The 25,674-nt window shown below is 40.9% G+C and overlaps 1 protein-coding gene across 2 annotated transcripts in view; it reads left to right on the forward strand.

Moving 5' to 3' along the window:
- The window catches only part of msraa (methionine sulfoxide reductase Aa), a 37,402-nt gene extending 12,191 nt beyond the window's left edge, over window positions 1-25,211 (forward strand). For both annotated transcript variants that reach the window (XM_065963818.1, XM_065963819.1), the window contains exons 2-6: window positions 7,061-7,129; window positions 8,674-8,793; window positions 13,563-13,667; window positions 14,614-14,720; window positions 24,481-25,211. In XM_065963818.1, the coding sequence (XP_065819890.1) occupies window positions 7,061-7,129; window positions 8,674-8,793; window positions 13,563-13,667; window positions 14,614-14,720; window positions 24,481-24,651 (572 nt within the window). In that variant the 3' untranslated portion in view covers window positions 24,652-25,211. The remainder of the gene's footprint in view (window positions 1-7,060; window positions 7,130-8,673; window positions 8,794-13,562; window positions 13,668-14,613; window positions 14,721-24,480) is intronic.
- The last annotated feature ends 463 nt before the right edge of the window (window positions 25,212-25,674 follow it).

Here is a 25,674-nt window from a genome sequence, read left to right on the forward strand (position 1 = left end):
TTTGGATTGTAGATTGAGCGGTAAATCAAAACGCTTTACGAGCCTTCAGAGTCAGCTCCCTCTTCAGCACGGCGGTCTGGTGAAACGCCCGCAATACAGCGGACGCTTCTCCAATCTGTCTGTCAATCACACAGAAGCAGTTTTTTACAATCCTCAATGGTGATCAAGACCCCGGAGATCAAGACCCTTCCCACCAAGAGAGAGGAATCCAGAAAAAAAACAGTTTTTTCTTTTTAATGCACACCCTAAATATTTCTGTTTCTATTTAGTCCGCTTAAAAAGTGTGAAAGCAAAGTTAAGCAATGAAAACACAACTAACCCACGAGCCACACACACACACACGTTGTTGCATTCGACCTCACAGGAAATTTTGAATTCAATTAATCAACAAGAAGCGTTGTTATCATCCCCACTGAGATAAAGGGCGACCACGAGAAACAGGCATTTCAAAGGAATAATTACTCTACAGAAAAATACCTGTGTGTGTGTGTGTGTGTGTGTGTGTGTGTGTGTGTGTGTGTGTGTGTGTGTGTGTGTGTGTGTGTGTGTGTGTGTGTGTGTGTGTGTGTGTGTGGTGTGTGTGTGTGTGTGTGTGTGTGTGTGTGTGTGTGTGTGTGGGAAAGATTACTGTAGAATATTAATGAATGTTTTGCTGAAGGTATTCATTTTCTTCCTCTTTCTTCTTTGTGTTTGCGAAAATGATTTATCCGTCGTCTGAGCCTCGTCCCGGGTTATGAGGCTGTTCCTGTTGTTTTTTTTTTAAATACATATTACTTTATTTATGAGTCACTGCTTAGGCCAACATGAGACAGAGCTGTATCAGGGAGAGCTTAAGAGGCAAAAGAAGAAAAATTCAAAGGGTTGCACGCCACTTCCTAGAACTGATTGTCATTCCCAAATTAGTCTCAGCTGTAGCAGTATGTTTAGGCACTTGTTCTTATAGTCACTAAATTCAGACTAGTCAACGAGTCTAACAATACAGAAACACAAGTTATTTAACACGTTTAAAGAAGCGATCACAGCGTCTGCAGGTTAACAAAGTCAAATTGGTTTGCACAGTGTCGCTAACACAGTGCTAGCACCGTTAGCCTTCGGTCCTCCTTGCAGATTGAAGTCCACATTCCTGTGCATGTACGCATTGCTCCCGTCCAGTAGATATACCAGTTTAACCTGACACAGTCTACAAACAGCTTCATCTACATTTTATACTGCCAAAGAGATGCCATCAGTTCTCTGTGCCGGTTTACAATCAGTAAATTGGAATTCTGGTGCCAACTAGAGAGGATGTTTAGTCGTTAGTCCGCTTATTGCGCACATCCACAGCTTTTGGTATAGTGAGAGATGCTACTGTTGTAGACTTCAACTGTAACAGTTGAAAGTGAAAACGTAGCAGTAGGTCGTCCCCCACCGACAATCCAGAGGAAGATATAAGAGCTCAGGAGCTCCCAGGAAAATATGTGATTAGTAGCAAAGAATTAGACGAAATAGACTAATGAGATGAGCTCACAAAGCACCATCACAGGAACAAAATATGACATACTGTGTGTTTTAAGTCTGTTCAAAAGGGCCCATCAGGCCAGTGGAACATGCAGTCAGCTGGACCGGAGTCTTTTAAATTGTGCATCAGAGCCAAGAGTCCTATTTAAATGTTGAGCCGTGATGCAGACAGCATTGCAAAGTATGTAAATAAATAAATAAAAAACTTTGACAGCCTCCGTGCAAGTATCGATGAAAACATGGTGACTCCTGCAGCTTTGACTCTGATCTCTCCAGAAATAACGCAATGTGAGCAACCGACAGAAAGAAGCGTGTTCACATTTCAGAGCTGCTCGTCTGATCTGCATCTTCAGGATTCAGCTTTTTGTTTTATTCTTAATCATGCTCACACACACACACACACACACACACACACACACACACACACACACACACACACACACACACACACACACACACACACACACACACACACACACACACACGTACAGAGCTGTTAGACTCATTAGCATTCTGTCTGGATGTATTGTCTTTTCCCCACTGACATTTACATTTAAATTGTTTATCTCTCCGTTTTATGTGTGTGTGTGTGTGTGTGTGTGTGTGTGTGGGGCTACGTGTGTGTGTGTGTGTGTGTGTGTGTGTGTGTGGCTGTGTGTGTGTGTGTGTGTGTGTGTCTACGTGTGTGTGTCGCCAGTAATGAACATGCCTCCACTGGTCCCTGAAGGCAGCCATTACTAACACACACAGAGGATAATGTGGGAGGAGGAGGAGAAGGAGGAGGAAGAAGAAGAAGAGTATTTGTAGCAGCTTTGGGATGCAGGATCTGAAATATTGAGGTCTTGTTTGCGATTTCCTTCCGAGGCTTTAAATGAGGCCGGTTTCATGCAAATGTAAGATGTTCTAGGTCTTACCGTCAGATATAACAAAATATTTTTCCCCTGGTCTTTAGTGTTTTGATCAATTGAAAGCTGTGATGTTTGTACTGGAGTAATGCAGTTCACTTTTTATCATACAGTAGAATAAACATATTCACAAAAACACCAGGAGACATAAGAACATTATTATTTAGAAAGAGCCACCACCCCCCCATCAGGTGTGACATCACCCTGCTTCTCCTCCTACCAACCACACCTACCGCTAAAGACACTGAAGTGAATCCTCTTAACGCATTATCATAACACCGTGCTATAAAAAATGAAGGTTGTGTCTGAATTCATTGATTTCAGTGCAGAATCGAGTAAATAAGGATTTGTTTTTCCAGCTGAGAAGATACAGGAAGTGTGGGGTGGGAGAGCGTGGGGTCGACATGCATCAACCAAAGGGTCGGGGCTGGGAGTTGAGTCTGTGATTGATGCATCGAGGACTGGCTCTACACAGTGAGCTTAACTGGCAACCCTGAGTTTGAGTTTTTATTATAATAATAATAATACATTTTATTTATAAGCGCCTTTCAAGACACACAAGGACACTGTACAACAATCAACATTTAAAAAAACAACGATGGATAAAATCAGCAGACAATAAAATAAATTAAATGTAGAACTGTGGAGAAAATATAAAACTATAAATCCCACCAAAGTGCTCTGTGGATGGAAATAAAAAAGAAGAAGAGGTTGTAAGATGATGTTGGACTTTTAGACAAAAACATGGCGTCTTTGTTTCTGGATCTTTCAGTGGGAAATAACAGTTACTGCTGCTGCTGCTGCTGCTGTTGATATTTGGCTGAAATACAATCTTGAGAAGTATTTCTGTACCATTTATACAACGTGAGGCAAACTCAAACCCACCACACTAACAACAGGAACAATGCATGATGGGACGATAGAATAAAAGGAAGTGGAAGTGAGGAGGCTGTGAGTCATGTCACCACAACGACGCGAAAAATCAAAGAGAGGAATCGACAGCAAAAGTTTCAAATATTCGTCTTTCAGAAATACAAGGAAAGAAGGGGATGAGGATTTTCTTTTTTTGGCTGTCAGACTCGTCGCTGTCTTCACCGCGGAAATGAAAAGTCAGCTCGTGTAATCAGACAAACAAAGACGACTTAGAGATTCAGAGAAATGTGTGCGGCGGCTGAGATTAAATAATCTGACTACAGTTTCTCTCTCCGTGGTGCTGACGACCGTTGAGAGAGAATACACAACCTACATTCGTTTGTCAAGATGGAGTGAGCATCATGAAATCATATTTAGGCGTGCGCGTCCGTGCGTGCGTCTGTCCGTGCGTGCGTGCGTGCGTGCGTCCGTGTGTTTGGAGGGCTGCTGATTGGTTGGCTCTCTCCATCTGGCTGCTTTTTGTCTATAGGCATGCTGCCCTGCACAACAATTACGCTCCCATGCATGAAGATTTTGTGTGTGTGTGTGTGTGTGTGTGTGTGTGTGTGTGTGTGTGTGTGTGTGTGTGTGTGTGTGTGTGTGTGTGTGTGTGTGTGTGTGTGTGTGTGTGTGTGTGTGTGTGTGTGTGTGTGTGTGTGTGTGTGTGTGTGTGTGTGTGTGTGTGTGTGTGTGTGTGTGTGTGTGTGTGTGTGTGTGTGTGTGTGACAAGAAGGGGAAGAGAAAGAAAAGGGTGGGGAGGGCATGAGGAGGAGGGGGGAATCCAGATGTTGGGTTCATTCTCATTCTACCCCATCCCATTTATTTTAATCCATCTTCCTCCCCCACAGCATCGTACTGCATGCCATCTGTAGACACACACACACACACACACACACACACACACACACACACACACACACACACACACACACACACACACACACACACACACACACACACACACACACACACACACACACACTGCCTCGAGCTCAGCCAGGTGGCTGGGTGGCCTCAAATGTGTCCTGGTGCACCTCTGGCTCTGTGTTGATTGGAGTGAAAGCAGCTCGTATGAAATTAAGCAGAGCTGCTGTTAAAGTGGGTCACTCTGTGTGTGTGTGTGTGTGTGTGTGTGTGTGTGTGTGTGTGTGTGTGTGTGTGTGTGTGTGTGTGTGTGTGTGTGTGTGTGTGTGTGTGTGTGTGTGTGTGTGTGTGTGTGTGTGTGTGTGTGTGTGTGTGTGTGTGTGTGTGTGTGTGTGTGTGTGTGTGTGTGTGTGTGTGTGTGTGTGTGTCTGAGAGGATTTCAGTACTGTAGTTTTTCCTTGTTCTTCAGCTGTGGAGTCTTATGAAAATTTGATGTAAAGTATTGTACATGTGGCGAGCTGTCAGTGGCATGGGAGGATTTAAAAAGGATTTTTCGGCCGTTACAACCAAAAAAAAAAAAATCTCTCTGTAAATTTAGACTTAAACAAAAACCGTTGTGCATTTTTAGTTTCATGTCGCTGCCTTGTGGTGTGTTTTACTGATGCTGACCCAGTAAGAAGACAGCGCTTACAAAAACTGCATCACGTCTGCTTGTTATATTAATAATCTGTCCCTCTCACATTCACCTTCTTCAGGCAGCATTTTAAAAAGATTTTTGTTTTGGCTTTTCATGCCTTTTATTGAGAGGACAGGATTGTGAGGGACCTCCCATTTTAGGGCCATAACATTTGTACATAGTACGACCCGACTGATATGGGATTTTTTGAGCAAAAATCTGATACCGATAAGTCGTCTGATATCTCGCTTTAATCCATGTTCGATCTTTAGAGATAGATAAAAAAACATTTATTATGTTGATCCCTCAAATGCAGTTATCAAACACTTGTAGAAAATATTCATAACAAAGACAGGATGGTCACTCAACTGGAAAATAACTGAGCAGGTACGTGCGTCACAGGGCGACAACGCTTGTTGTAATCCATACAGCGCCCTCTGCTGGTGAAAGAACTGCTAGTGTAATACAATGAAACTCAAATAAAATGCTGTTTGACTGGTGAATAAATCTAGTCATTTTGGCGCATATCTGCGATTAAATTAGCCGATACTGATAGTCACTTGATGTTCTAATATCGTCTGATATTATCGGCTGGTCGATAAATTGGTCAAGCTCTGGTAGGACGCACATGTGAAGCTAGCATGAGCTAAACCAGATTTTCCATTCAAAGTGCCGATGCTGATACGGTTATCACCATTCCAAAATATTAACCTTTAAAACCACATTATATAAAAAACTTTTGACACCAAGGCATTAAAAATGAAAGACCAAGTCTTGTTTTTAATTACCGACGTGTTCACAGCGCTGCTACAGAATGAAAAAAGTCACCGAACAGTGAACACACACCGACTCATTTAAAACACCGTCAATCTGGGAAGTCATCAGCAATCATCGTCTGTCATCGCCTGATTGACGTTTATTCGCCTCTGGGAACAGATGGGAGTTTCTCATTAAGTCGCGGTGAAGCCAGCGGTTAGCATAAATGAGTTCCAGGCGAGACTTTCCTTTTTTCCGTCTGCAGCAAACATCGTCGCTTCTCTGGCCGTTATGTCCCAGAGTAGCGCTCGTTCTTAAAGTGTGTGTCTGTTCAGGAGTAGATGATAACTTTCAGAGCTTCAGCGGTATGAGCCCACACTGGAATTAAGTCCACCGAAATAACAACTTTTAAAAATGTTTGTTTTAATGAATGGAGATCTGATCGATCATTTCTGAAGCATCTCAGGTAGTCAGGGAATCTAAATGAGTCAGGCTGATTTGTGGCTGATCTGGTCGACATGTTTGATTCTTAGCTTCACTTTAAAAAGTAGAAATCTATGTATTGAGACAAATAAATCATCGTTTGAATACAGCTGTTAGGAGCTGGTGTGTCATTAGCACGGATAGCGCTCCGTCTGCCGTCCACTCACCAAAGCCTGCTGAAACATAATTGGTCAATTAAGCTCAGACTACAAATGTACTTCAAAAAGAATGAATGCTGCTATGCTGAAAGTCCAGACCCCTGAGTACAGAATCTACATTTCCATGTAGGATCTGTAAATAGAGATTCTTATACTGTTCACAGAAACAAAAGGCGTAATGAGTTTAAAACACGTAGTATTTTAAAGTAGTTAAAGGTCACATTCCTCATCATATTACGTAAAATCAACTTCACCATGTTTCTCTAACACTAACATGTGTCTCTAGTCTGTCTCTCGTCCATTCTCTCCGTCTTTTACCTGTTCCACTTTTCAGAAAATGTGTGCTCAAACAGGCTGTTTGGAGATTTTCCCTTCATGACATCACAAAGGGCAGTAGCCCCTCCCCCAGGTGGGTGACACTCCCACAGCTAGGTGTTTGTTCTGCCCTCTGAGTCTGCCTTCTCACCGTAAACAATAGGACATGGAGCGAGAAAGCACCGAGTACACCCAAGCCGACTCAGAGAGTGGGCGTGGTCAGACACAGCTCATTTACATATTTAAAGGTACAGACACAGAAACAGCCTGTTCTGAGCAGGGCTGAAATAGAGGGGTTTATAGATATGATCAAATACAGGATCAGAGTGGATTTAGAACAAGAAACTTCACACACATGTTCTGAGGAGCTCTGAGAATATGTGACCTTTAACATTTTGATGGTGCTAATATTTTGATATAAATAACATACCTTACCATCTTACCATAATTTACTCTTTTTTTCTGATGTTGACTTCTGCCTCTCTCTCTTGCAGCCAAACATGACGTGAGCGGAAACAGTACTGTTCCTCCTTTTCCTGAAGGGACAGAAATGGTTATGTTCGGTAAGTGTTTGTTCACATTCATTTTTATTGCTTTTTAAAAAAAGTATTTGACACTATATACGTTATATACGTTACATTGCAGATGTTAGTTTCTATCTCATGATTTGAATACTATCTGATAACAAATTACTAGACTGTATATTGCCCAGAGTTTAGATGTATTAGTCAACCATCCATCAACTTACAACGCATGAGATCCTCATTATTTAGAGTAAACAGGGCTCCACAGGAACTGCTGCCAGTGACGTGTATTTTGAGAAAAATGCAGCCAACCCTTTGCCTTTAGTAGCCGGATAAGTAGCTTTCTGTTTTGTGTTTTTCTTTTACACTGACAGATCCCTTTATATCAATAATATAAACACTTGAATCAACTTTTATCTGAATGTACACTTAAATAAATAATATAAGCAAACTAAACTTTAACCTGTGGCGCTCTCCATGGTGCTGAAATATCTCTGCAGCGCTGCCATATGACTTCTAAAGGAAAAAAAGTTCCTCACAAGTGGAAAAACATGACATATAATAGCATATATAACATATATAGCATATATAGCTCACTGCACCTTAATCTGTATATTATAATCCTAAGAATACACTTATTTTGTAGCATTACTTATTTATAGCATTTATTTATATTTATTGCATCCCATTAATCCAGCCATCCAGATATACCTAATAATTCACTTTTTTTGTCTACATCTGTAAATTTTGTAATTACTGTACATAGCACAGACTCTTGCACTTTCTGCTTATTTGCACTTCTGGTGAGATGCCAAACCTCATTTCGTTACTCTATACTTGTATATGTGTAATGACAATAAAGTTGAATCTCATCTCATCTCATCTCATATAAGAACTGGGGTGGGAATCACCAGACGCACCACAATATGACATTATCACCATTTTAAACATTTTGCGATATGCTGTGAATTGCGACATAAATAACTTTTTTAACTGCTTATTATGTCCACAAAATTAAACTAAATCTGTTTTGTTAAATAAGAAAACATTCTCATTCTATTCATCTCCCTTCAGTCTTTTTATTTCTAACCAAGGGGAGTCAGTCACTCTAATAAAAGTAAAACCCTGTAAAAGGATGCATGCACCTCACAAATCTGATCTGTTGGTGTTTCAGTCTAATCCAACTTAACTGGACACAAACACGGACGAACGACTGAACAACTGCAGGACTTTTTTAACAATGCAACTTGTTAAAAGCAATATGAATTCACAGACTGGGACTCCAATATTACGGCGACAGAATCAAAAAAAGAATGTACGACAATGTGATGACGGCTGAGCTCGGTTAGGGCCCGAAAAAAAAAGCCGTCTGAACAGAGAGCTATGTATGTCACAAAAAGAGGGCCAATCATTATGAGTGAGACGCTTTAAAGAGCGGTTTCTGTGCATATCTGCATTAAAAGAAATCCCTGAAACCATAAACTCATAGATTGAAAAAGCTGCTGGTTAATGTTCTGTAAGTCAACTCAAACCTCTGCAGCTCATCTCACGTTCATCACTGTCTGCTGTTTCTGTTCTCGTAGGTATGGGCTGTTTCTGGGGAGCGGAGAGGAAGTTTTGGAGACAGAAGGGGGTTTATTCCACTCAAGTGGGATACGCAGGCGGATACACAGTAAACCCCACCTACAGGGAAGTCTGCACAGGTAGCTTTTGCATACCCGTACACACACACACACACACACACACACACACACACACACACACACACACACACACACTCACACACAAACACACACACTCACACACTGGGCAACGTCTTGTCTTCTGAGAGTTAATAGATTGTGGAAAACAGACTCACATGAACAGAAGAGTGAATAATTTCCCTCCGGTCCTATTATACTGGGGCATGGATAAGGGTGCTATTGATGCCTGACCGCTCTGAGCAGGCTGTGTGTGTGTGTGTGTGTGTGTGTGTGTGTGTGTGTGTGTGTGTGTGTGTGTGTGTGTGTGTGTGTGTGTGTGTGTGTGTGTGTGTGTGTGTGTGTGTGTGTGTGTGTGTGTGTGTCTGTGTGTGTGTGTGTCTGTGTGTGTGTGTGTGTGTGTGTGTGTGTGTGTGTGTGTGTGTGTGTGTGTATTTCTTTGTAATGTGTGTCCAGACCTCCCGTTGATTCCCTCATCCAGCCAGTACCGAGTGGATCCATGATTACACCTGCATCACCACCTGTCTCGTTTACTTCATTTTAGTCTCTTCATATGAGTCTAAATAACTGTCAAACATTTTGAATTGATGGTTTGATTTATTTTAATTTCTGTCTTTATTACAGCTTAACAACATATTTCTTAAACATCAACCAGTTTGGCAGTATTTTGAACCGCACCAGAGTTCCTTTTCAAACAAACCAAAGAGCTCACCCCAGAACTCGGAGCAGCCACACAAAAAAGGCGGAGCGCTGTGCTTTGCTGCCTGCTGCTTTGCACCTTTAAGAAAAAGCTAAAGACCCACCTCCTTCATGATTACCTACGACCTTAATGATATTGTTGACGACGATGATGATGGTTTTGTTTTTGATAAAGGCGATTTGAAGGATGGTTTTGATGCTGATTAGAACTCTCAAGAACAGCTGTCGATGTTGTGCTTTGCCTCTGGTCACTTCCTGTCAGCACCTCTGGACACTTCCTGTCAGCACCTGTGCGTCTGATCAGACTTAAAGCTTATTGTTTCCACTTCCTGACGTTGTTTCCGCCTCTCTAGATCCTTACTTATGTCGTACTTACTGTCTTATGTACGTCGCTTTGGAGGAAAGTTTCTGCCAAATGAATTGTAGAAATTCTGTCTTTAACTTGATGAACCTGGTGTGAACTGTTGGATATGGTTTGAAATTAATGTTTTATTTTGGCGGAGTACGGAGAAACAACAACTCTTGAAACCTTTCCATCTTTAAGAGAGAAAAACAAGATTGATCTGCATATTCATTGTTGATAAATATTTACGCTCAGATCAGTGTGGGGTTTTGAAATGTGCTGATTCAATTTGCATATTTTTTTCTTTGTCCTCTATGACTGGAGTTTTTAAAAAAAAAACACTCCCACAGTCTTCATTCGATTCTCCGTCTTAGTTCTTGTTTATTCATCTTTTTTTTTTTTTCTTGTTGTCGGAGCCTTCGTCCTCGACAATCAGTGTTTTATTCTTCAGTGTTAATGGCTCAAAAATATACAAAACAAAAGCCGTGGTTGTGTTTGCTCGGAGAACATCTGGGGTATGACTCACATTAAAACACAGAACTCCAACAACATGAAAAAAAAAACCTAAGAAAGAAAGAAACATTACAAATAACAACACAAGACTTCTACTGAGCCCCTTAAAGGCACAGTACGTTAATTCCACCACCAGGGGGCTCTCAATCAAAACAATAAGTTAGATGACGTCGAGGCTGGCGGGGAATCATGGGAGTGATTCTCTCTGCTCCTCCACCCCCACTGACGATGTATCCCCATATAATTTACATGACGTTACCACAGCAGCACACACAGCAACAGTACGGCAGCTTCCAGTAGCAGCTCCGGCGTCCTTATGTAGAAAAACTTGGCGATCAAGAGTGGAGGCGAAAATCGTAAATGAGCCCACTTTTCAGAGGTTATACACGCCCGTCAAGCGGCGAGTTAAGTGCTCCCTGGTGTCCTCGTCTGAGGCAGTGGAGCTGTAACGTCAGCCTGTCTTCAGGTGGACTGAAGATTTCGCTGAGACAGGATTTCCAGCACACAAAACGTGTGTCTGTGGTGCAAAGTCACCAAAATCTACAAGAAAAAGCACTGCTTGCAGTCGTCCATTATCTCTCGTAATGTTCCTAATGTTCTGTTTTTAACTGTGTAGCACTTTGTATGAATGGTGCTTAATGAATAAACTTGCCTTGCCTGTAGAAACAGCAGGCGTCCTTGAAGAATCTCTGTTGAGGAGGAAGATATTTAACCATGTCCTCAAACAGGATCTGATGATGTAACCTCCTCTGTAACGATACTTTGAGAACCATCCACTGTCTTTGCCCTCAGTGCATCATGGGATTCCTCATGGCTTCGTGGTCAACTATCAAACCCAAAGTGAAATAATGTAAATATCAGATACTTGTACGGTTAAATGTACATTACGTGGGCAGCACATCTCTTTAGCTTCATTCCAAACCACTTCTTTATTTCCCACCTCGTCCGAGATGAATTTATTCCTGCGAGATTGGCCCGGCGAGGCGTTAATTTAATATCGACCGCTGCTTTGTCTCTGTTCACCAATATCCAGCGTAGGAATCCATAACTCCTGATATTAAAAAAGTAATAAGGCTCAGAGAGAGACACAGAGAGAGAGAAAGGAGTGGAGGTGGAATGAGAGATGGGAGGAAGATGAGGTGCAGTGTAATGGGTCACACTCATTACCACCACACCAGCTGCTATCTCTCCGTCTGAAGGAAGGATCGTTTGTTATGCCTGAACGTTGTTATCAGCTTTGGACTAATGGCAGCATCTCAAGGACAAAACCGGAATTTTCTTCCTCTTGCTGTTAATTCAATAATTTTGGAGAAACTTTGTAAGGTGTTTGTCTGCGTCCCAAATCGAGGTAACGAGAGTCTGGAAGCTCCTGGTTGGACTTTGTCTTCCAGTAATGGATCAAAAAGTGGGACATATATATTCCTGACCTTGGGAATGGCAATAGAAAGAATAAACTCAGCTCTACATCCATGTATTCACCATTTCTGGGGCTTCTCACCATTAAGAGTCGGAGCCTGTGTCCACTATGGCTATGGCCACTGAGTCCGCTGTTTTTGTGTCATTGCTCACATCACTCTTACGCTGATGGCCTAGCGGTTGTGTACAGAGGCTATAGTCCTCAAAGATGGCGGCCCGGGTTCAAGTTTGACCTGAGGCTCCTTCCCTTCATGTCATACCTGCTCTACTTCCTGATGTCCTACAGTATCCACTGTCCTATCAAATAAACACAAAATGCCACAAAATTAATCTTTAAAAAAAAAACATACAGTTCAACTTTTGGATTACTGCCCAACCCGTCGTCAATGTCACTTTTATGTCACCAACCAATCAAATCAAGAAGGTGGGACTTTCTTCTGATATCAACTTTGTCAAGAGCAATGGTGGAGAGGAGAAACTAATCCCACTCGTGTTTTGGAGGGTACCTTTTCCAGGTCTAGAGCTGCTGTTAATGCTAGGTCACAATTCATTGAGATCATTTTCATGTTTTCTCATGATCACGATCAGCTCCCTGATTGCTGCCAGAGCACATAAAGTGCCGTCAACTGTGCTTTTTGACCGTTTTTATGGTGGCCGACTTTAGTGATCCAACGGCCAAAAGATTTTCCTGTTGGGAGAAATGTGAATTCAAAATCACAAAACAATACACCAACAAGACCGTGTAGCAAATGATAAAAAATATGGCAGACTAAACAGATGCTGAGCAGAAGTGGTTTAATTAAGCCAGTGGTGTCCAAACTTTTTTTCTTGCGGGCCAAAGTTGTCGTGTTAGAATCGCTCGCGGGCCACAGGTTTTGTTTTTTAAAATATAGTTGAAAAAATAGTAAGGCTTTGTAGATCAGAATCAAAAGGCTCGCTGAATAAACCCTTTAATAAAAGGAAATCAAATATTTTGATTTCTTCGTTCTACTTTATTTGTTTTTTTCTCAGAATCAAACCTGTAACGTGGTTCATTTTTTTGGAAAAGCTTTCTGCATTTAGCTCAGGTCATTAAATGGTTAAACAACAGTCCGCTTGTTTGCAAAAACTTTGCATAAGTTTTTTTTCATAGTTTACAAAAAATAGTAAAAGCTGTAGATTTAAAAAAAAAAAAACAACAACATACATGTTACTGAACATTTTCTATTTTAGGAATATTGTTCAGCCCTTGTTAACATGAAAAAGAAAAATAAGATAGTGTGCCAATCTTAATCAAGGCCTCGTGAAGTCACGGGCCGCAAAAAATCCCCTCAAGGGCCGCAAATGGCCCTCGGGCCGCACTTTGGACACCCCTGAATAAGCAAAGCTATCAGTCTATCAAAATACGTTTTTCCTTAAAATATGATAAACTTCAAATCAGAGTCCAAAGCTGTGTGTTTTTTTTTCTCTTCGCGTCTATTTTTAATTTGTCTCCTTATCAGTAAATTCAGTCCCTGATCTCCCTCTCTGTCTCTCTGTCTCTCTCTCTCTCTCTCTCTCTCTCTCTCTCTCTCTCTCTTTGAAATAAAACTTTTCCACTCAGCACCACCGACAGGTCTGGAGGTCTCCTGTTGTGATTATTTGGTATGCAGCTTTTTCTCTTCTTGTTTTCTGGGTTTTCGACTTGACCTGTATTTGGCAATGCATGAATGAATGAATGAATGAATGAATGAATGAATGAATGAATGAATGGGAGTGAATTGACACATCCGTTAAACTTTACAGCATATGCATTCCCTGTCTCGTGTTTTTGTATTTACAGGTCAGACAGGTCACACTGAAGTGGTGAGGGTCGTCTTCCATCCAGAGAAGATCAGCTTTGCCAACCTGCTCAAAGTTTTCTGGGAAAGTCACAACCCGACTCAAGGTAAAACCTCAGCCACACACACAAGCAGAGAGTTTTATATTAAACCAGACAGAATGGGAAGTATGTCTAATTTGTTGACATTTTAAAATGTACTTTCAAGGTGCTGATATTAAGTTAAAGGTTCAGTGGCTTTTCTGTCAGGAGAGTTTCCCTCCACTGGCAGCCCTGCAGCGTTCTGGCCCCATGTTAGGCTTCTAGAGAGAGCTGGCCAGTAGAAGGAAAGTGGGCATGTGAGGAGGGGGGGGGGGTCCTTAAAGATACAGCAGCTGAAAATTACCGTTCAGGCAGACGCTGAAATCAGGGTTTTTACTGACACCAGTATCAGATAAAATGGAGTTTTATGAGCTGTAAAGCTACTCTTTAGGTTTCACAGACTAAAAACATGAAAGGATGCTTGAAAGCTAATGTCAGCTAGCACAGCTAAGGCCTTCTTTATTCCATCGTTGGTGTTTGTCATGACCCAAATTGTGAGCTTTAGACCCTGTAAGCTGTACTTGATCAAAAAAGAAACACACCAAAGCTGTCAGTATTTTTTACTCTGGGGTTCATACATTTCTGTAAAAAAAAAAAAAAGAAAGAAAGAAAAAGAAACAGTTTCACTTTTGACTGAAGTCTGGGATTGACAGACTGACTGACACAAGTTGCCGTCTTTAGAGCCAAAACTCCTCGCTTGGCTCAAACCCTCGTAGCTCACCAAACATTGTGGTTGACAGGCTGACAAGCTGACATCGAAATGATGAAAGGATACATGATGAAATGATCAGCTCGCAGTCAAAAACAGCCTTCAGTTCCTGCCAAGACCGACGGGTTTTATTTTTGGAAAAAGCTGTCAGCTGTTGTTTTCAGATGATCTGATGTTGCCTCTGCCGAACGGAAAAAAAAAAAAGAGCAAGAAGGCTGAGATTAATTATGCGCTGAAATTCTGATTTGTGTTTGTGTGTGTCAGGGATGCGACAGGGGAACGATGTTGGGACGACGTACCGTTCTGCCATCTACACCGACACGAAGCCGCATTTTGAGGAAGCGTTAGCGTCCAAAGAGCAATACCAGAAGGTACACACAAATCTATTCATCAATCAGCCTCCTCCATCATCTCTGTCCTTATCTCTTCTTTGTTACTTCCTTCTTTTTCCCCATTTTATTGACTCAATTTCCCAGCATGCCCCTCTTCCGTCCTTCCCCCCTTTTTTGCGAAAGAGTCTCAGAAATACAAACAGAGGCCTCTTTGACGACAACAAACACATGAACACAGAAAGAAAATAAATCTGTCTGTGTGTGCATGTTGCATTTGCCATACATGTCCATATGCTTTTAAATTCAACCCCACCCCCAACACACACACACACACACTCACACACACACTCACACATACACACACGCACACCAACTCCCTCTGTTGAACTCTCTCCTGCTGAGACTTCTGCACCACTATCCCACCAACAGGGCTTGTTGCCTTGGAAACCGATGTGGAGGAGGTTGTACTCTATTGTACTCTTTCCTTTCTCTTTTCTGTTCTAGTGTAATCTGCTCTTCATTCAAATGTCCATTTGCTCTTATTTCATTTCCACTTCTCCATCCTGTCCCTCTAAAAAACATCCTTTGTCTTAACAAAGTCTCTCCGCTCTTTGTTTTTACTCTCTCGACCTCCATCGCTGCCGTAGTCCAGCCCCACATGAACAAATCGAAAAAACTGTATTCATGATGTGACAGAAACACGAGCTCATGTGGTTCCTGGGTTCAAGTATTTTAATGGGTTTGGGGGAGAAAAAAAAGCATGAATTCAGTTTTCTGTAGACAGTGTTGGTAACTAAGAGGTGGTGAACACTTCAGTTGTGCTTTTATTCTGAATCAAAAGCCACAAAGACTATTTGGTTAAACTTAGCATATTCTCCTTTTGAATCAGTTTAAATAAGTCTCAGAGCTCCTCAAGTTGAAGTTTCTTGTTCTAAATCCACTCTGATCCTGTATTTGATCATGTCTATAAACCCCTCTATTTCAGCCCTGCTCAGAACAGGCTGTTTCTGTGTCTGTACCTTTAAATATGTAAATGAGCTGTGTCTGACCACGCCCCCTCTCTGGAAGGACTCTGGTGTACTCGGTGCTTTCTCGCTCCATGTCCTATTGTTTACGATGAGAAGGCAGACTCAGAGGGCAGAACAAACACCTAGCTGTGGGAGTGTCATCCACCTGGGGGAGGGGCTACTGCCCTTTGTGATGTCATGAAGGGAAAATCTCCAAACAGCCTGTTTGAGCACACATTTTCTGAAAAGTGGAGCAACCCTAAACCAAAGGTTAAACTGCCAAGATGAATGTAACAAGACATTTCAAAATCTAAACCACATAAATTAAACACCTTCATGACCTCGAGACGATTTGCCCGTTTATTAACACAAACAGATCGACTGGGGATCTTCTTCAGGGTCGAACGCTGTGGATGTCTTTCGATGATGCCCAATAGTTTTCCCATCAGGCTCATCAAAAACATGAAATCAAATCAGATTGTTTCATTTTTCTCCTCTCCAGTTTGGGAAAATTGAGATGAAAGCTTCTAAATACAGTAATCATGAGCCCAAACACTTTGATGTCTGAACTGATTGTAGATGTTTATTGGTTTGTCGAGACAAGAGGACTGAACACGACTGTGCTGCTATTTGTAACTATTTGAACTCACGGGGTGTGAGCTTCTTCTCTTTTAAAGATTAACATCAAAAAACATCAAATCAAAACACTTCTGGAAGATTGAGTGCAGATTTCCATCGTCACCAGAGAATCAGCAGATGTGGTTTAAGGTTTTTTCTTTCTAACATTTTTCCACAACTTTGTCGAATATTTCAGCGGCGGTGTGTTTGCATTCAAAGCGAAAGTCAGGATAGGATTTGACACTAATTGCAGGGGGGGCGGTGCAGAATGCTTTAGTGTCAACTTGTGCATACAAAAACACAGAGACGCACTCTCCCTCAGACAAGGTTACTGCATTCATCGTCCATTAGCTTGCAGCAAACACACATTAAGTATCTCTATATGAGACGTTTGCAGCAATAAACACAAATGGTCCTGCTGTGAAAATTGCATGAATGATGATGGGAAGCGAGAGATTTCCTTACGCTCTGTCTGAACACACCTTTAAATGAACGTTTAAAGACACCTCATAATGTCACACAGATGAAGGTGACAGACTTCAACGTAAGGGAAAATCTCCAAACGGCCTGTTTCAGCACACATTTTCTGAAAAGTGGAGCAGGAAAAAGACAGAGAGGATGGACTTTTCTTATATTTGGCGGGTTTGTAGACGGACTAGAGACACATATTAATGTTAGAGAAACATGGTGAAGTGTATTTTGCATGATATTTGACCTTTAACTAGCGATTAAAAGCCAAGTTTCAAGGGAAGCTACTTAGGTTTTCAACATTTTTGATACTTGCATACATAAATCCGAGACAAATATATATTTTTTAAAACAATACCATCTCTGTTATTTTGATGATTGATAGCTTTTTAAATAAAACCTGCAGACCTTCAGTTATATTTTTCACCTAAAGCTGCTTCTAGGAAAATACATTTTTACAATTCAGGCCGTCTGCAGAAGTTTTCCTGTAATTTTTGTTGATTAACAAGAAATTAACAAAATATTGGGTTCCTATGACCTCTATTTCTGTTGCCATGACAATGAAACAGGAACAGATATTTGGGATTAATACTAGTAACATGGCTTAAGTTGAAATTCAGGTAATGTGACAACCCTAGAGGCAGCATGTGGTGTCACAGAATTATCTTTAAAGAGAACATGAACCCTTTTTACCTTTTCAAACAGTCCCCCTGTGGTCTAAATGAAACATCTGTGCTGTGCGTTGGTCAAAATATAACATGAATCAAGCACCAGAGGAGGTTTGTGACCCTGTATAAACCAGCTCTCTCAGAACGCTCCGTTTTGGCGTGTGTGTCTCTTTAAATGCGATGAGCCCCCCCCTGAGTTTTCCTGGTAGACATCACTCCTCTGTAGTGAGAATAAAAATGGCGGACCTGGGAAAAAGTTTTGTTCTAGGCTGTCTAGTCCATGGGAGGAAATACCAGGGGAGGGGTGTTTTTTTTTTTTTTTTTTTTTTTACCAGAATCCCACTGTGATGTCACAAAGAGAGCACATTTAAAACGGAGCATTTTCCTCTGCGTTGTAAGACTTATGCAGACCACAAACAAAGGACTGGATGGGTTTATTTCACATGTTGTGGGTCAGTAGACACTCGGGTTACCCAAATATACTGTATGTTCAAAAACACAGTCAGATTGGATTTTCCATATGTCCCCTTTAAAAACCAGGGGACATTTAGAGGCAAACAGACATCGATAAAAAAAATAGATGGAAAAGAAAGGATGGAGGAGAGTCCATGAGAAAATAGAAGGTGGTGAAAGAAAGGCTTTGTCTGACATTTTCTTCTGACTTTCCCAGTGTCTTAGTGCTGGTCTGACAGGTAGTTATAGTCTGAAGCATTATATAACAGTCATACATGAACACACACGTGTGATTCTTTTTTGTTTTTCACTCCTGTAGAGAGAGATTGAGTTTCTAGACGGACTCTCTTCATCTAACAACCACATCTCTCCATCAATCTCTCTAGGTTTTGTTTCCTCTCTCAATTTCTTCTCACCAGATTGTCTCCCCCACCCTCTCCCATCTGTGTGTGTGTGTGTGTACATGTGTGTGTGTGTGTGAGAGAGCAGTTGGCCTATAGCAAACACGCTCCATGCCAAACCATCTGGGCCTTAAATCTGTCCTCCGCAAAAAAATCGCTTTAGTTGCAAAACTAATGCACAAACACACACGCAAACACAAGCACACATATATGCATACACTGAAATGATGTTTTGACTCAGTTTGTCTTAATGTGCGTAAACATATATGTGATTTACATGACATTTCTGTGCCAAAAGAGTCATGCACAGTTCAATAATTCAGTGTTTTTTTTCTGTTCTCTGTTGAGCTAAGATGCATTATTTCTTTAGCACACTCAGATTGCGTTGCATGTGCACAGTGCCATCTTTGAAATATTAATGACTTGTGCCCCTTCAATTCTTGGGTGGGGTCTTTTTCTTCCTGTTGATGAAGCGTTTTAAAGGCGGCTTTCTTTTTTCTTTTCACCTGCAGACACAGAAAGCTTTAGGCTGCTATTGCTAACTACTCGCTCCTTCTCTCTCATTTCAATCAAATCTGGAAAAGAAAGAAAAAAAAAAAAAAAGCTCTTAAATGCATCACAGCTTGGATGATTTCCCCAGGACACTACAATCAGAATGTATCCAATATGTCTTCTACTTTATCTACAAGCACATTTTAAACATGCAAACATGAACAAGTAGATGCAAGAGTGTATAAAAAGTGAAGAACAGATGGAAAAACGAGTGAAATTTTGGGCGAAAAGAGGCGATAACCAAGGAGAATTGTCTGGTTAATTTGACTGTCAGGGTGTTGACTGTGTTCGCTATGCCGCCTGGCTTGATTGCATTGTTCACACAGAGTGATTGGGGAATTTGGTGTGTGTGTGTGTGTGTGTGTGTGTGTGTGTGTGTGTGTGTGTGTGTGTGTGTGTGTGTGTGTGTGTGTGTGTGTGTGTGTGTGTGTGTGTGTGTGTGTGTGTGTGTGTGTGTGTGTGTGTGTGTGTGTGTGTGTGTGTGTGTGTGTGTGTGTGTGTGTGTGTGTGTGTTTCTGTTTGTGAGTGTTTGCGCGAGTGAGGTACAAAAGCACTGCAGAAAATTACCTTGCAGGCGGCTGGCTGTTGTCTGCAGCATGAAAGGAGCCTCCCTTTTTTCTTCTCCAGCCTCCTACCCATCATTAGGGTGTGCACTGCGTCTAAAATGGCAGGTGGAAGTGCTAACTGTGTGTGTGTGTGTGTGTTTGTGTGTGTGTGTTGCATGCTTCTTTTATGTAATCATGTGTGCTCTCTTAGTGGGTGCAAGCATGGGTGCTGAAGCAGTTTGTACTCATTGTTCTGGCATCTCTTTCCCTCCTGATTCATGTCTGCAGCTACATTTTCCTTTTTTTTATGAATGTTGATATCTCGTCTTCCAAACACAATCAGCTGCTTTTCTCCTCTCTTTATTTTCCTCTTTCCTCTTTGAAATCCTTCCTTTAAACATGCCAGCTTTACCTTTTTTTTTATTTCCAAATGTTTTCACACCTCTCTCTCTCTCTCTCTCTCTGCGTCTCCTGGGTGCTTATCTGTATTGTTCACATTTTCCTGCTTTACCAGAGCAGTCAAGGTATTTGCATTTCAAATGAGAAATCTACTTCTCTGACATGCAAATTAATGGATGTGAATTATGCATTTTTATGGCGGGCTGCTAACACAGCAGCAGGACCAGCCCAACCAAGCACACATGGACGAGAGAAACGCGGAACGGTTGGTCGAGGAAGTTTTAGAAACAGTGAAATGTGAGGTGATGTTTTTATTTCTGGAGTCACAGGTGTGGAGAGACCTGATGGTGGTGCCTTTATTTTCCCAAGACTGCACAAACGAGACTCTTTCTTTGTAACTTGTAAAGCTGTTTAATTTAATGTTTACATGTTGAACTCGTGCAGTGTACAATTACTGACAAAAAAATTCAGCAAACACCTTCAGACAACTTGAACTTTCTTTTTTGGCGACCTTACCATCATCCCAGCTTTTACTCGGCTTTACTAATCCGACACGCAGACATTTGTGGCCCTGCAGACTTGAAGTCATGAATCCCCTCGTATAACAACGACAACAAAAAAACAGATGCATCACAAGCCGAGTCTTTCTTGTGAGGATGAGATGCTTTGACTTGTGTTTTGGCTCAAAGTAAAACTGTGGCCTACTTTTTTTCTTCAAGTGTAAAATCAGGGCTGACTCAGGGACTTAATGTTGATTTAAAAAATTCAATTAAAATTCAAAGATAGCTGCGGGCTTCGACTCACAGTCAGCAAGTTTGGCTACCGTTTTGTTCCGCACAGACAGGTTGGTAAAAAAATAAAATAAAATCACACAAGTGAAGTTATTGCAGATGTTATCTTAAACATTTTGCTTGTTTTTAAAGAATTAATTAATTAGGGATGACATCATACTGCTTTGATCTGCGTTTGTAGTTTGAGTTTTGTTTGACAGGTTAATATAGTCGATCTGCAGAGTCCCTTTGCACCTTTAAGAAAAAGCTAAAGACCAAGCCATTACATGAACACCTCCGCACTTAATGAAATTGAAGATGATGATGATGAAGATATTTAGGATGATTTTGATGCTGATTAGAACTGTCAAGGACGGCTGTCGATGTATTTGTTGATAACGATGTAATAACTTTAATTAAACTAACCAAAAAAAAACTGTACACGTCCTGTCAGCACCTGCATGTTCGATCAGATTTAAAGGAAGAAGTGAAACTTTTAGATGTCACTCTTGAGCACCTCCGTTATTCTGAAGCCTCCGCTCTCCTCCAGCAGCACACCTTCAACCTTTCTCCACTCGCGTTCACACGAAGGAGTTATGAATGAGAAGACACCATGATTAAACTCCATTAAGAGCAAGAGACAGAGTGATATCTGTGTTGTGAAGCAGACTCTAATGTTTGGGGATTAATGGATGGATGATGGATGATGGATGGACCGATGGATGGATGGGTTGTTGGATGGATAGTTGGATGGAGTGATGGTTGGATGGATGGATGAATGGAGCGATGGATGGATGGGTTGTTGGATGGATAGTTGGATGGAGTGATGGTTGGATGGATGGATGAATGGAGCGATGGATGGATGGGTTGTTGGATTAATGGATGGATAGATGGATGGAGTGATGGTTGGATGGATGGATGGATTGATGGAGGGATGATTAGATGGATTGATGGGTTGTTGGATGGATAGTTGGATGGAGTGATGGTTGGATGGATGGATGAATGGAGCGATGGATCGATGGATGGATGGGTTGTTGGATGGATAGATGGATGGAGTGATGGTTGGATGGATGGATGGATTGATGGAGGGATGATTAGATGGATTGATGGGTTGTTGGATGGATAGTTGGATGGAGTGATGGTTGGATGGATGGATGAATGGAGCGATGGATGGATGGGTTGTTGGATTAATGGATGGATAGATGGATGGAGTGATGGTTGGATGGATGGATAGATTGATGGATGGATCGATGGATGGAGTGATGGTTGGATGGATGGATGGATTGATGGAGGGATGATTAGATGGATTGATGGGTTGTTGGATGGATGGATGGATGGATGGATGGATGAATGGATTGATGGGTTGTTGGATGGATGGATGGATGGATGGATGGATGAATGAATTGATGGGTTGTTGGATGGATGGATGGATAGAATGGAATTGACGCATGGAGAGACAGATGGTATGATGGATGGATGATTAGATGAATAGTTGGATGGATGGATTGATGGAGGGATGGATGAATAGATGAATGGATGGATGGATGAATTAATTGATGGGTTGTTGGAGTGATGGATGATAGAATGGAATTGACGCATGGAGAGCCGGATGGTATGATGGATGGATGGATGAGTAGATGGATGGATGATGGATGGATGGAGGAGTAGATGGATGGATGAGTAGATGGATGGAGGAGTAGATGGATGGATGAGTAGATGGATGGATGAGTAGATGGATGGAGGAGTAGATGGATGGATGAGTAGATGGATGGAGGAGTAGATGGATGGATGATGGATGGATGGAGGAGTAGATGGATGGAGGAGTAGATGGATGGATGATGGATGGAGGAGTAGATGGATGGATGATGAATTGATTGATGGATGGATGGATTGATAGATGAATAGATAGATTATTATTTGACATGGACAAACCAGATGCATTGTGGGTTTTAGAACACGCTGATTCTCAACACGGAGCAAATAAAATGAATAATAATGAGGATGGAAATAATAATAGAAAGAAAATAAATAATGATAGAAATGATCAAATGAATAGAAATAACAATACATTAAAGTTTCCAAACCTGAAAGAAACTTCTATAAAAGTTAGTGTGCTTAAGCTTTTCATGTATTTGCCATCAAGGCAAAAACTCCTTTTTCTTTATTTATGCACCAGTTTAACTTCATTTCTTTACCTTGTACAAATTGTCTTCACCCTTGTATTTCAAAATACTGCATAAATAAAAGTGCTTACTATTCAGAAAACTACCTCCTTCCAGTCTGAATCACGAGTGCATCAGAGAGGAGAGTCTCATTCTGACTAAACCTGCCAACGTTACATCTTTTGATTCTCTCGTCTCTTATTAGTATTTTCGATTCAAGAGCACCTCAGACCCTCTGGGTTTGTTTTCTGACATCGACTGTAACGACTTTGGAGCGTTGACGTCAATGAAGTTAAATGGGTTTTCAAACAATTACCCCTCACTAACTATTAGAGGCAGCAATGTGTGAAATTACCCAGCAACACTTAAAGTCTGAATGTTGTTTTTGGACTAAAAATACACTTTTTAGTATTTCCCCAAGGAGTTCTTTCCACTTAATCTGGCAGTGCATTCGAAACATTCAAACTGTCTGCAGAATTACGCCATCACGATCTTTACCCTACTGACAACGAGTTTTATACAGCTGCTCTTTTTCATCTTTGTCTTGTGTGCAAATTTGTGTTGCACTGGTACAACCAGAATACAATATATGCGGCTATCCTGCTTTGAATTGTGAATCACCTGCCGTCATCTAAACAATGTAAGGAGTTTTAGACAACACGTTCAGTGAAAAAACAAATCATCAACACCCCCTCAGTCAGGATATAAAGTTTAAGTTTGTGTCTTTTCATGCGTCGTTTTGTCTTTTAATTTAAACACACCCCATCTGGTTGAGTTAATTTGATCACAGAGTCTGACTACAAATATATGTGCATGTATTGTGTAGCTGTTCAGTTTCAGGTTTACTTTATTTGTACCCGTAGTAGGTCAATTTGGTTGCAAGGAGAGTCACATTTACTTAATGTTGTATAATTTATATCCACTGACTTTGTGTATAAATATGGACAGTGCATCCATGTCTCCATCTGTTGTAAAAATAAAAATACAAATAAAAAGTGAAGCCAACATCCTCTGCAACAGGAACTGACATATTGTGCTGGTAATGTCATTTGGAATCTAGTCATGTGCAGAAGGGAGCTTGCTGGGGGTCCCCTTGAATTGACACCTTCCACCTTTCGTTAACCGTACACATTTAACTTTCCCATAAACCGTCAAAGATCTGTCTCCAGCAGAACAGATTCTTGTGTCGGTTTGAAGCAGACACACAGTCATGGAAAGTTCAATGACTGTATTGTTACTTTCCATTAATTTCCCCCCTCTCCTCCTCTACTCTGCCAATCTGGTTTCTGGTTAAGAACACTGCAAGGAGCTGGTACCAGTAGCTTAGTGGTTATTTATGCGCACCCCATGACACTTTACACTGTTTACATTTTCTACATTTTGTATATTTAAATATTTCTTTTTAATTTTTACATTGTATTTCTACATCACTGTATATATGTGTATTAGTAATTTTTGAGTGTTTATTGCATGGCCTCGTGGAACAGTCTTTACATTTTACTGCACATCTGTATGAGCATGTTACAAATACAAATCTTGAATGTACAGAGGCTAAAGTTCTAGAAAATGAGCGGCCCATGTTCAAATCCGACTTGTTGCTCTTTTTCCACATGTATTTCCACATTCTCTCTCTCTCTCTCTCTCCCTGAAGTCACTGAAATGTTCATCTTTCTGCCTCTCCATTCTCTCGTTGTTATTTATATTTATTTGTCGTTCATATCCTTGAAATGTAAAATTTTCTTTCTGTCTCTTCCAGGGACTCACAGAGGAAGGTTACGGCCCGATTACAACAGAAATAGCCGAGGACCAGAAGTTCTACTACGCTGAGGATTACCACCAACAGTACCTGAATAAAAACCCTGATGGATACTGTGGCCTGGCCGGGACCGGTGTCTCCTGTCCAATCGGAATCAAATCCAAGGCCTAGATAACCAACGATGAGCCGAGAGTCCTCTTCTCTCAGTTTAGCGAGGGTTTCAATGATGGGGCTGTTTTATGATTTAAACTGGGTTACAGATGCAAGCTGGGTTTTAATTATATACACATACTTTCAGATATTTTATTTATAATTCTTTAATGTTCATCTCTCAATCAAAATAAAGTTGGTAATGGCTGTCAATCTCCTCAAGTCTTTGCAGTAAACAGGAAACTTGCCCCGGTCGTAGAACTTGTGATTATTTGGGGTATGATAAAGAAGTTTTTTTTGTTTTTATATACAATGCTACGCTCCTCTAAACATACATTACTAGGCATGAAATTGCCTACTATTACAGAAACATGCTGAACTGTATTGTCTTCAGACTACATTGATTCAGAGAGGTATTCAATCAGGTGAGTGGAGTCCATATTTCACTGAATTTTAAATCTGATTGTTGTTGGAATGATCTTACTGAGAGTTGTGCATTTTAACTTCAGATGTAAATCAGGTTTTCGTTGCTCAGGTAGCTTAAATAATTACTATTTCATTAAAGTTTGCTTTGAAACCGATGCACTGATTTTTTTTTTTTTTAAAACAAGTCGATGAATAAGAATAAAAACTTTCAAAATCAGAATTCATCTTACTATTTCTTGCCTGACTAATATGTGCTGTTTACATCCGGGCTTTATCATATTAGCATATTTCTGCAAATCTTCCGTCTGACAACTTAAAGGTACTGTGTGTGATATTCATAAAATCTGTTACTGATATCTGACATCTGTGGTGTTTGAGTGAACTGAATTCAGCGTCCTTAAGCTAATTGTGCATCTGGTAAATCGTTTTCACGCCATGAATAAGACTGAATGGGATTTATCAGCATCACAGCAACACCTTCACTTCACACCAATAAAGTGATATATTGTTTTATAAAAATCTACACCTTTTATAGAGTTACATAAAAGAGTATCATGCATCGGGTTAGCTTGTAAAGTGATGTGGAGTGTTAGCCAATAAATCATATTCAATAAGAAC

The sequence above is a fragment of the Labrus bergylta genome, chromosome 15, assembly GCF_963930695.1.
Source record: "Labrus bergylta chromosome 15, fLabBer1.1, whole genome shotgun sequence".
NCBI lineage: Eukaryota > Metazoa > Chordata > Actinopteri > Labriformes > Labridae > Labrus > Labrus bergylta.